Source organism: Periophthalmus magnuspinnatus, chromosome 3, assembly GCF_009829125.3.
Source record: "Periophthalmus magnuspinnatus isolate fPerMag1 chromosome 3, fPerMag1.2.pri, whole genome shotgun sequence".
Lineage (NCBI taxonomy): Eukaryota > Metazoa > Chordata > Actinopteri > Gobiiformes > Gobiidae > Periophthalmus > Periophthalmus magnuspinnatus.
The window spans coordinates 18,312,106-18,324,737 of NC_047128.1; the positions used below are offsets into that span (position 1 = coordinate 18,312,106).

At 41.6% G+C, this 12,632-nt stretch overlaps 1 protein-coding gene across 2 annotated transcripts; it reads left to right on the forward strand.

Annotated features, from left to right (window-relative positions):
* Positions 1 to 734: 734 nt before the first annotated feature.
* On the forward strand, positions 735 to 10,948 carry rbpms2a (RNA binding protein, mRNA processing factor 2a). 2 transcript variants are annotated; one of them, XM_033988147.2, is made up of 8 exons: positions 742 to 1,278; positions 3,554 to 3,631; positions 5,881 to 5,919; positions 6,388 to 6,450; positions 7,269 to 7,419; positions 7,726 to 7,874; positions 8,817 to 8,889; positions 9,958 to 10,922. In XM_033988147.2, exons 1-7 carry the CDS (start codon positions 991 to 993, stop codon positions 8,880 to 8,882), a joined length of 834 nt encoding a protein of 277 aa, XP_033844038.1. In that variant the 5' UTR covers positions 742 to 990; the 3' UTR covers positions 8,883 to 8,889; positions 9,958 to 10,922. The 2 variants fall into 2 exon arrangements, with proteins under 2 accessions (XP_033844047.1, XP_033844038.1); XM_033988156.2 differs by lacking the exon at positions 8,817 to 8,889 and having other exon boundaries at positions 735 to 1,278; positions 9,958 to 10,948.
* Positions 10,949 to 12,632: the final 1,684 nt, after the last annotated feature.

Genomic DNA, 12,632 nt, shown 5'->3' on the forward strand with positions numbered 1-12,632 from the left:
CTTCTCCTCTCCCTCGGACCCCCAGACCCTCAGACCTGATTGTGTTGCATACAAAGTCAGGAAACGGCTGGCCTTTGAGAGTGCAGGGAGGAAGCACTGGTCACTGGCTCTGCTCCAGAACACAAGAGGTACCACTACAACACAAAAGAATATGGACTCAGCTCATGTTCATACACATGTGTCATAAGGTTTAGAATTAAGGCTATCAGAAAAAAAGAAAAAAAGAAAAAAGTATAATTTATAAAGTAGGTTATTTTCATGATAATTTATGAATTCTCCTTGTAGGCGTATCTATCTATTGGAAAATAGTAATAAAACATTGTGGTATATTTAGTAAAATAAAAAAAATCAAATCTCTGACCTGGACAAAAAGTTGTAGGCGTGAAGATGTTTCGTTGCTCTTTTTCAGTTCTGTTACTATGGATCAAATCTGGAGCACTGAGGTATTACACATTGTCGTATATTGCAACATCATAAAACTAAACCGCAATGTTTATGTTTCATTTTTATGTTTTCCCTTTTTGCATAATAATTTAATACTACACTTTTTTGACTATTAAAATCATCCCTGATACGTGAGTCATAGGCCATGTTATAAAAGACGTAAAGCGCTCCGGTCTTAAAGGGAAGGCCACGCTGCGGCCTCGTGCGCTCCTCTCAGGCTGCAGCTGACGCCAATGCGGCTGATTGGGCTCGCGCGGCTCATAATTGATGAGCTAATTGAAGAGAGGGAGGGCAGTGGCGGGAGGTGGTGGCGAGAGGTGGAGGCGGGGGTCTCCCACTCACACACAGCCGCGCTCCAATCACTAAAGTTCAGTGTGCTTCCCTTCCTGCTCCGTGCACAGCTGAGGGCACAAGCTGCAGGCTACATGTGACGGACTGGGCTCGGCACACACACTTCTCTTCCCCCTCTCGCACCTCGCACACGGAGCACTCACACCCGGTCTCACCTTTACTTTCGGCGCTGCTTTTTCCAACTTTTCTTCGTGAATGATTCTCTCCCGCAGTCCTACTTCCACCGCCACCTCTCCAACTCCGATTCCAAGTTCTGGCAAGAAGTGTTCAGACAGCGCGCCGTCCTCACGCCCTCACCTTGCCACCTCGTCTCTAGTGAAGTTCAAACGCCACCAGGACTCGTACAACAGCTGCACTCGCACTTGGGGCACCTCTCACTCCACCACCAGAAGCTTACTCCTCAGCGCGGCGGACGCATCTCAAGCCCGGGTCAACATGAGTCTGAAGGACGAAGCCAACAACAATGTGACCATCGAAGAGGAGGTGAGTGTGCACTTCACTGCCCAGGACCTGCTCGGACCACACACACTGGTCCTGGAACAGGCAGCGAGGAGTGGAGGATGTAGGGCGAGTGCGTAAAACAAGTGCGGAGGAGAAGGGCACACTCAGAGCACAGGGAGCCAGAAACCAGGCTTAAATTAATTGGGCACGTGAAGCTTTTGTAATGATTTTTTCTTGGCTTATTTGTCTTTGGGCACGACCTGTAGCACTATTTAAAATGGGTCTGATAGGCTATAAAAACTTAAAACGATAAGGAATTTAAGCAAATAATGGCATGCATTATTTCCATTGTCTATGCAGATGTCCTAAAACATAAAAGTTTTTTTAAAATGCAAAATTAAAAAAATGTACAGACCTGAAGGCAATACACATGTTTAGGTGAAATAAAATGATAACTTTTATATGAGTTATACTTTTAAATATTTGCCATAACCTTGATATTTTTTTAAATGAAGGGGTGATGAGTCAAATTGCCCCTGATTTGTATGTTTTAGTTTCCACAATAGCCATGTACATAATGCAGCCCATGTTTAGCATCTGTTTTGTCAAAATGTGTGCACTTTAATTTTAGGCCTATACATTTTAATATAAAAGGGAAAAAATGGGATGCATGAGCCGTAAGTATTGTCCTGCATTCTACAAACCAAATGGCCTATTAAACCGTCTCAAATATTTGTATACTAAGCATATGTTTGTCTATATAGTGATTAGGGCCTTTGGAGGCCTCTGATCAGATGTGACGCAGTCTCTTTGCGCTGACAGAACAAACAACAACACATTGCGTCATTCAAAGATTCAATTGACACCAAACAAATGCTGAAGTCCTGCCGGACTTTAAATCTACTACATCCAAGCACAATAGTGTGAATAGAGTGCTAATGAAGCAAATGAGTGTTTGCCTTGACTTCTCCTCGTCTTTGTACCACAGTGTTCTGCTCTAAGTGGCTCCTCACAAGGAGAGTTAGGGGGCCGCGGGGGCCTTTTGTCTGCTGCTCCGGTGCATTGTGATGGGACAAAGCTATGTGGTCATTTCCCATCTTAGCCCAAATGAGACACGATGGAGACCAGCCCACGCACTTGTAACTGTTAACCCTGTGTCAGATCATGTGAAGTCTGCAGTAGGGAGGGCCAAGGTTATTCTACGACTGGATGGGTTTAATCGTGATTGTACAGGTCACAATGTAGCTATACAAACTCAAAAGGAAACTGAGGTTTATGGAAGCCAAAATATGTAATTTCAATCTACTGTACATCTCTTCCAAAAAGTAAATGATTAGGTGGTGTTATCAAATGAATATATCCATCTCCATGTACACAAGCAGGTGATTCAACTAGACTGTTACAGGTCAAATCTGTGGAGAGGCAAGCCCACTCACAGTATGAGTGCCCGTTATTCAATATATAGATTTATTATAATTTTTTTTTTTTTTTCGGAAAAAACGCCTCTAATTTCATAAATGCAAGTTTGACATGTTCAGTCATATATATTGTGGAACATTCCTGACAAAATATTTCCATGGGGACAAGCAGGTGGTGGACCCTGCACCAGCAAAGTTATAATGTGCCTGTTAAATTAAAATGAAGCTGCAATAATTAAATGCTCTATTAGACTGTGTGAAAAGTGGTGGTGGTGTTACGGAAAATTGTCTTCCAAAATAATTTTCATATGATGACATCCTAAAGCTCCTGCCTCTCCACATTGCTCTGTGGAGGATGCTCTTGTCGGCCTGAGGAACTCTGTAGGAGCAGTGTGAAGCCCGGTCTGTGGCTCCATTAAAGGAAGGAACTGGCGTCTTGCTGTGCTGCTCCGGCCTCTCCTGCCACGCTCAACTATAGGCCCCAGTTCAATATAGCATCACTCTATAGGACTGCAAGATTAATCCCAATTTGAATGAGCACAAATGGCAAATCAAAGGCTACAGTTTTTGAAGTACCATAATTTCCTTCACAAACAACAAAATATTCAATTTGATTCTGCATAAAAGCTGTATAGAGCTAAACTACAAGGTTAACAAACATGTTCTGAAATGTGATTAATGTAATTTTGTGTGTAAAAAAAAACACAAATCGTTCATCTCAAGTGTACATCCTTACACTTCAGAATAACTTGTAGTTTAGTAAAGTGTTTACTGTCGGTTTGTACAGATGAATATCATTTTAAGTTTTTTCTTTTCTTTTTTTCTTTTTTTTTTTTTTAAAGTAGCAATTCAGATTTGTTTCTCCAATGTTTGTAAATGATTTTGTCTTTTTCCTGTAGGTCCGGACACTATTTGTCAGTGGGCTTCCCGTGGACATTAAACCAAGGGAACTATATCTTCTCTTCAGACCCTTTAAGGTAACTGTACAACTCATTATGGGATATTGTCAGAGGTGGGTCATATTGACAAAAATTAATGCTTCAATATTATCAACATTTTAATTTTTAGACCAGTCTACTTATTTATAATCTATGACACCCGTGGATCATTGTTATAACTTGGACATTTTAAATTGTTTCTTTTACTCAAATAATTTTGGATCAATATTACAAGTCGGCTGACTTCCGCATTAAACTGCAGTGCGCAATGGGAGCTGACATCATCCCAACAAAGCGCTGCGCAGTTATCAGACCCTACAATTAATAGCTGCACATTGTGGATTTTAAAAAAATTTGTACCAGAGAAACGGTGAAAATGTGGGTGAATCAGAGCAATGACATCTTGAATACAGGAGAATGAAGATTAGTCAAACATGCATGAATCACTCTTAAATACAACCTCAAGAGGGTAAATGAGAAGGACTTGAGGCTTCATTGCAAAAAATCTGTACTAAATCATAAACTTGTCTGGAAAATTATGCTACAAGTTCCAGGCTTTTTTATTTACAGTCTGTATATTGCCAAAACTGCTGCCATATTTATTTAAAATCTCTCCCACCTTTAATTCCGCTATGAGCCAAAGAACCATTTGAAAGTGCAGCACGATGAGCTGTCAGCCCTGTTCCCACTGAATGTACAATGGGTGTATTAGCATATATGAAAATGAGGCCAGCGCATTGTTCCCACTCTTCAATTCCATAAACACACCTCCCTCTGTGGACTAACTAACCAAAGTGAAGTGGGTTCGCTCGCACATGGATGAGCTGCAGGAATGTGTAAATGAGTAGCTCGAGATGGGCCAAGCTCTCAGCTGGTCCGGCAGCTCTCCTCCTTTGCACGGCTCCCCACACATGTATCTGCAAGGAGAGCACAGCATGGAGATGTGCATCTAGCTTCTCTGTTAGCAAGTTTTAAAATGGAACATTGGAGTGAACTGGAGCAGTGGACACAGACCACATCACTATACCTGGTAGTATCGAAATGGTTTGAAATTATACTGTGACAACACTAAGGAATAGACTTGTTACTCAATAGCGATTCCAATGCTATAATAAAGAAACAATATTTGGACAATAGAATGTGATTTCAACAAGAAACCATAGTACTTTTTCTTTAACCTATGGCCTTGTATCTGTGTAATCAAACAGTCGTCATTTGGTCTTGTATTCTGATACGGCTCAAGATAATTCTAAAGCTATTCAGAAAAGATTAATCCTGTGAGTGTGACTTATTTGGTACCGGTACTTGCTCACATGAGTATCTGATTTTCGATACTTTTGACAACCGTAATACCTGGATCAGACCAGGACTGAACGAGGTCCAGGCTTCCTGTTACAACTATATTTGTGTAAGTGAATGTTATTTCAGGACAGATAAGGGCACCTTTTTCTTTCCTACAATGGAGAAAATGCAATACAGCAATAGAATGCCTTTGACCTTTAACAATTGATACACATTTGGCCGTCAGATTACAGAACTTAAGTACAGTGTTTTTGTAATCACACGCTTCATTGTTCCGCTGTTGTAAATACTGGAGAGGATAACTTTAGTGCCGCAAAGTGCAACTAAAGGTAAAGTTGCTGTAAGCCGTGATGTGTATATGGTAGTGGTGTCTGATGTGTTCTCCCTCTCTCCACTGACGGGCTAAATCTGGCTTAAGTCACTCCAAAGGATTCTTTGGGTCGATGGAGGCTGTTTAAATTTCCATGACTGTAAATCAGGATTAAGAGAAGAGACCATCTATCAGAAGCACACTCTAAACTCCCCATGTAAGGAATGCGGTGCTCAAAGTCCTGTTTTCTGTTCACTGCGCCTATATTTGGAAGCCTTTCTCATTTGTTTTCATTCATCGCTAGCTTTTCTCTAGTTGAGTAATTTTGCCTTTGTCAAGAATTGAGTTGTTGCTGTTTTTCTATTCAAGATATAATTTATTCTAGGGCTGTCAAAAAAGCAATACCCAGTATTAAACAAATTCGAATGAGCATCTAGTTTTGAGTTTGGTTTTAGTACCTATACAAGTGTCTGCCAAATGTTATAGCATTTTTAACGCTTACAGTTTGGCCTTGTTCCTAACGATTTTGAGAACATTTCAATGGAGCATTAGATGAATAAAAGTGAGCATTAAATGATTGTTTGATCTTGAGTAGGAGCAGGCCTCATTTGTGTGTCTGCGCTCATGCCTGACAGGCTGCATGTGACTGTTCCTGATGACTGCTGTCTCTCCACAGGGGTACGAAGGGTCACTGATCAAGCTAACATCAAAACAGGTGAGTCTGCATCACACTTGAGCATGAAGAAGTATCTTCTAGTCTCCCTGAAGGAAATGGGCAATTACTTGATACGATAGGCATGCACAATAAAACTGAAATCTCAAATGTATAAACATGGACTGCTTTCATATTATCTGCTGTAGCCTCATTATGTCATTTTTAAATTGTTGGAGCAGTCATAAGAATGTTTATGTGCTAGTTTTATAAAGGCAAGACTCTTTAAGATGGCATTTAAAACATTTTTAAGTTCAAATCAAAACGACAATTATAAAATCTGCATTGAAGTACATATCAGCTTTTGTAAAAAAAAAAAAACTTAAATTCAATTGACCTCAGTTGTGTTGAACAAATAATTGAACATGAAATGATCGTAGCAGAGTTAAGTGAAATGAAGGGTAAACTGTTGCGTGGGGTCAGGGGCGGGGCTGTGCTATACTCTGCTAGACTGTGTGCTCTGTGTTGCAGCCTGTCGGGTTTGTCACTTTTGACTGTCGCTCTGGAGCGGAGGCGGCTAAAAACGCACTGAATGTAAGCACATACTTGCGCTATCCAAATAGATGTAATGCTGTGATGTTGAACATGTCTCTGTACGCTAACATCTGCTTATCCTGAATAACTGGGAATACAAACAAATCTGTTACTAAGACTAAAAGCCCAACCCCTTGTGTCTCTTATAATTCAATGACAGGGCCTTTTTTGGAAAGAGGCCAGAGTCCCGTAGACTTACGGTAGTTTACTTTGACATTGGTCCACTTCCCTTCTTAGTCTGGTCTAGCTTTCCTTATGTTGCATATCACTGCTTCGTCGTTCCTCCTTCTGTAGGCACAAGTGTAGTGTTACTGGCCACATGTCGAGTAGTGAAAGTCTTATGTTGTCACAATATCTAACACTAGCCTTCAGCCACAGTGGCAGTCACACACAGACACACACAGACTCACCTGCATGTGGGCACAGCGCTTAGGGCACAGACACAGGGTTTAACCACATCGACTCCACTTTCACTTCGCCTGCTCTCCTCCTCCTCGGGTACGCCACTGCTCAGTACCACGGCCAGGTCCTGCACACAAGGGCAAATCATATTGTGGAAGCTTTAACTTGGATTATTGATCATTTGACCATGTACATTTGTGCTAGTAGTAGGCACTACTGGCTATTGGCCCTCTTTCTGGAACTCCACACGGTGCTGTAGTACTCTCCGTGTACACCGCCCTGTGAGCAGAGGGCTGCGGTGAATGACCTGAGTACTGAGCGTGGTCCAGGAGAGCAGGCCGAGTGAGCAGAAGTGACAGTTTACTGAGCCCACGTCCCTTACATGTGTGTCCCCGCTCCCCTCGTCTCTCCCCCAGGGAATCCGCTTTGACCCCGAAAGCCCCCAGACCCTGCGCTTAGAGTTTGCTAAAGCCAACACGAAGATGGCAAAGAGTAAGCTGATGGCCACACCGAACCCCACAAATATCCACCCCGCTCTAGGAGCACACTTCATTGCACGGGACCCATGTAAGTGTACTGCTGCACCTCATAGGCTCTCCACCGCACCCTGCAGTGCAGGACTATTGGGCTTTACTCTTAAGTGTACTCTATCAAATGTGTCTAACCAATGAAGGACTAACTCACCCTTCACCTGCATGTGTCCTGACTTGAACAGCTCTGCTCATGATCAGGGTGAAGGCAGTGTCTTTGACTCTCAGTAACATCATATATCCTGTATATGCAAAGTCTGTTTGAAAAAGACAGTCAGTACTGATATATGGATTCACTGTTTAGTGTAGAGGAGTTAAGTTGAGTTTCCTGGTGCGTCCACAGATGACCTGACAGGGGCAGCCTTGATCCCAGCCTCCCCTGATGCCTGGACCCCATACCCCCTGTACACCACTGAGCTGACCCCGGGTCTGCCCCACGCTGCCTTCACTTACCCTGCGGCAGCGGCAGCTGCAGCGGCCCTCCACGCCCAGGTGAGTAACCACACAGGTCCTGTCTAATGTAGTGTACAGGCATGTTTTCACTAAACCATGTTCAGAGCATCTACTGCATGCATCTGAGACCTGACTGTAGTACAGAGTGGCCCAAATGTCTCCACTGCTCACTACCTGGCTATGGCGCAAACTCTTCGTTACTATGGCAGACAGTTTGGGCCCTACTCCCTCCGCTCCTATAAGAATTTATGTTGCCATCATGAGATCCTTGGAGGTAAATGCTGTAATTTAATAGCCATGACTATTGAGGTTGTCTTTACATTTCTGAAGCTTGAGTTGATTTGTTCTTTGACTGATTACAAGTCTTTGAGTGTCAGTTATAAGGGGACTAAATAAAACACTTTTGTAGAATATATGTAGTATTTCATCGTGATTAATCCTACACTGTTGGTTCTTGTTTATCTAGCATTAGACTAGCAGTAGTGTGAGTTGCTAATGATAACAATGGAAAGTATTCCTCATTGGGTCGTGTGGAGTTCAGAACAGACTTCCGTGTGTGATGCAAGGCCATGGGCGCACCAGCTCAGGAATGTGAGCGATGTGCCTGGAGAAAGTGCCCTTTGGCCCTCACAAGGTGCCAACCTGTGCATGCTGTGAGGGGGCAGAAGCTGGCACCACTTTAGGGAGGGCTTTTATTGAGATGTGTGGAGAGATCCAGTCAGTACATGGCTCCTTCCACCGTGTCCTTCCCCTGTGCCCCATGTCATTAGATTTGGAGAGCAGTGTATGCAGTTATGTAGTTAGCTGTGTTTGGATGGTCCCTGGTACAAGAACAGACTCTGCGCTGTCGAGTTCCATGGTTCCTAATTACCACATTGTTCTGAGCAGCTCTGGCCCACATTCCCATGGCTTCAGTCCATTCTCACTGTATGAACCCAGAGAGAGGGAGTGTGTATCATCACTGTGTTTGTGTCTCTTTAGATGCGCTGGTACCCCACTCCATCTGAGACTTCCCAGCCTGGATGGAAGTCCCGGCAGTTTTGTTAGATATTTAGTGAGTAACCTTTGGTCCAACAGTACATTTTTAGTTTATTTCCCTCATCTTCACTCCCCTTTCCCAATGTGCAGCATTGTCTGAGGCCATCCGTTTTCAGTTTGTATGCATCATCACAACCCTCAGGCAGTTCATATTTGGTGTTTAGTTTGGGCATGGCGTCATTTGTGGTAAAGGATGGAACAAAGCAGTGTGGTTTTGGCAAAGGCTGCACAATATGGGGACAATGGGCACTTTGGATATTCTGAAAAGTGAACAAATAGAAGTAAATCTGAATGTGTGATGTTAAAGGTGCATTGTGTAACTTATCTAGTGAAGGTTCCACCACCTCGTCATATTTGCTTTTCCTGGAATGTTCCACAGTGTGACATTATACTTGCCTATCTCTAATGTTGACAAGCAGGAGGTGCCGTCAGGTCAGATCTGTGGATAGGTGAGCTTGCTCACAGTAAAAAGAATACATGCTGTTAAAGGACGCCTATTATGCAAAATTGACTAATTTAACTTTCATCAAAAACATACCTTCATTCACTGTGTAATCCTGTGTACTAGGTGCTTTCCCCTGAGTGTCACTAAACACACTTTCACTTAGAGCAGTGTTTTCCACCTATGACGCAACAGTCCTGGAAAAACTGTCCACTAATCATCAGCTGACTCATTCTGAGCATTTCTGCCATCAAATTGTGTTCATTACTAATACAGTGTGTTAGCATGTTGGGGTCTGTAGCTTATTTTTAATTTTTTTTGCCTATAGTAATTCCCTCTGCTAGTCAATGGTGCTCTAACACCGGACCCTAGTAGTGAAATTGTGTGAATCTTTACCAAAGCATTATTTAAGTTGAAAAACTCGGCGTGAGTGTGTACACACATTGGCAGTAAAACACATGTAATGCCATATTATGGAACGTGGCAAAGTAATGCCTCCATAGCGAGTGGCGGACCCTCCACTAGATAAGTTACAAGTGCCCCTGTTTTAAAATCCAATGGTATGGGTATGTTGTGCAGTCTTAGTTGTCTTTTGTATCCTCACACTTCTAAAAGTAAAAACGGGTCTGCTTTTCTCCACAGGTCTCTGGGAACCACACCTTTGTCCAGCTGAAGTGAGGTTTGCTGAGTTCATCGTTAATTTAATCAGGTTTATTTAATGGACAGATGTGCATTAGAACCAGTATTTATGTCCTCCCCGCACCCGAGGGGAGCGGAGTGCTTCTTTACTGTCCACAATCTTGAGCTTTTCCTTGGCAACTATTGCGGTACCGTCTTGGCCCTTCGGAAACCTCGTTCTCCTACACTAAACCATGGAAGGTGACGCTACAGCCTGTGATCATGGCTCCCCTCCGAGTGTGCGGGAGGTTTAGAAGTGTTCAGTCTTTGCATGTTAGACGTTTTGGCATGAACTTAGAACGCAGAGTTGTGTGTGTGATCCTAATTTCCCTTGTGTTTGTGTTGCCTCTTTATCCGTAGACAGCAAATATTAAGTTGTGTTTTTTCTGTCGAACTTGGCTCTGTGAAAGCTAGGCTGTTGTGTAAATGGCTTATCTTGCATGGACTATTGTGAATGCATCTCTACGTTCTGACAATCCCAGTCCTTTCTGACCATATCAGTGTCTGTCATTATTTGAGCAAAAGAAATATTTGTACTTTTGCGTAATGTATATTTATGCATTTTGGTGCAACTAAATATGGAGCCTGTATAAGTTTTGGATGTTTAGTCGTCTCTTGTGTTTTTGGTGTTATTTTGAAACTATAATCCTGTTTAAAGTAGTTTTAAAGAAGAAAAAGTGCAATTTGTTTAAAGGGGAAGTGGGTATTTGTCAAAAGTATTCAGAACGTGGCTTGTGCCAGTCTGCTAAAATGAGATTGCTCTCCAATCTTGAGAATGTGAAGGTGAACTCCAAACAGAAGGGCTGCTTTGGGGATGGCCTTTAACTGCAGGTTTGGTTAGTATGAAGGAATTTATTTTGTGGTTTAGAACATGTTCGTCTCTGTATCTGCTGTGCATAAGATGTAAAAAAAAAAAAAAGACTCCATCTTATGAATAAAATAAGTGAATGCATTTAGTGGTTGTGTCATTCCTTTGTCGACTCAACAGCCAATCAGATCCAAGCACCACACAGGTCTTTACTCAGCAACTCGACATGTTAACATCAATAACGCGTCCATCTTTTCATTTGTGATGCACCAATGCATTAGGGTTTGCATCACATGTGCGGGTGGCCTCTGCTCATTGGACCGCGAGACTCCCGGGACTCGGCCTGTTCTCATACCAACAGCTGCTTAATACATACATACACGAACATTGACAGATGCTATAATGGAAACACTATACCTTATTACAAATTCTAAGGATGGATTTGAGTCTTTTGCCTCGATCGCTCAGTCAGTAATTGGTAGTTGTAGGCCGATGTAGTGCCAGATGCTTTCTCAGCGCTGGCAGCTCCTTTTGTGTTTTAATCAAGTAACTATGAAATTGCTCAAATTACCATGGAGTATAACAATGTTGATCAAAATTCACTGAAAATGGCTAGTGAAATGTATAGCCTTCTTTGAAATGATGTCACTTGCATTATTTAAATGTTCTCTTTTTGCAGATTTGGTGTGTGTGTATATAATACAGACTGGGATAAGTGTTAAAACTGAAATTCTGTTTTTTAAAAGGTCTGTATTTTAAAAAGGACAATGCAGAAAGTAGATCCTGGAGGTTAAAATCCCTACAAAGAAAAAATGTCTCGCAGGCCTGTGCCCTTCAGCCAGCTTCGTCACTTTCACAAAGAATATTTGGATTGACATAAGATCAATACAGTGCTAAGATGTGGGTGCAGCAAATTGAGCACAATTTCTGTCCTATTTACAGCTTTGGACCCTTCATCATAAAGAGAATTTGTGAAAATATTCCGTTAATCATGATTAAATTGTAGTTGAAAATGCTATTAAATGAAGCCTAATCTTTAATCTATGGAAAGGGATTTTGATCAGCCAAAATGTGTGTTACATAATTAGACAATCAGTTTCATTCAAGAAATATTGGGCAAAGTGCAGCTTACTGCAAAACTGTACTCAAAAGTACAGTTGTATGGCATCAAAATTTACTCAATAACAAGTACTACTTCCAAAAATGTACTTAAGTAAAAAGTACACATTAAAATACTACTCAGAGTAGACCTACTAGTTGGGCCACTAGTTACTTTTTAACAAATTTTAGCAGTATCAGTATTATGTAGAAATTAAAAACAATTAAAAAACCGTAATCTGCATATTGTCTGAGCTCTGCCCAGTCAGAGCAGGAGATGTAGGGCTGTTACGTGTGTGGGTTTAGAAAAGAGCAGATACAGCCGTGGATTGTGACGATTGGGACTTGAGTTGAATGTAACTCATTACTATTACATGGTTAAAATGTCTCCTTCAAATATTGCAGTTACCCGAAAACTCTACTCAATTAGGCTACAGTAACGTGAGCATTTGTAAGTATTTTTTTTCCCCACCCCTGCTATTAATGTTACTGTCTCTATGTCTATAATGTCAAGAATTACGTCAATAAATATAGGCCTAACGAAATACCTCTTTGACTTGGTGGTTTTTTGTTTTTTTTTTATTTGTTTTTTATTTCTGGCATAGGCCTAAACGGAACATTTTGTCTTATGCAATCAATGTTTATTTAAAAAAAAATTGAGTTAAAAAAAAAATAAAAATTTATGTAACCTATGAGTGTTTTTAGCGTATTATTCGTTTACAATAAAGGGGCC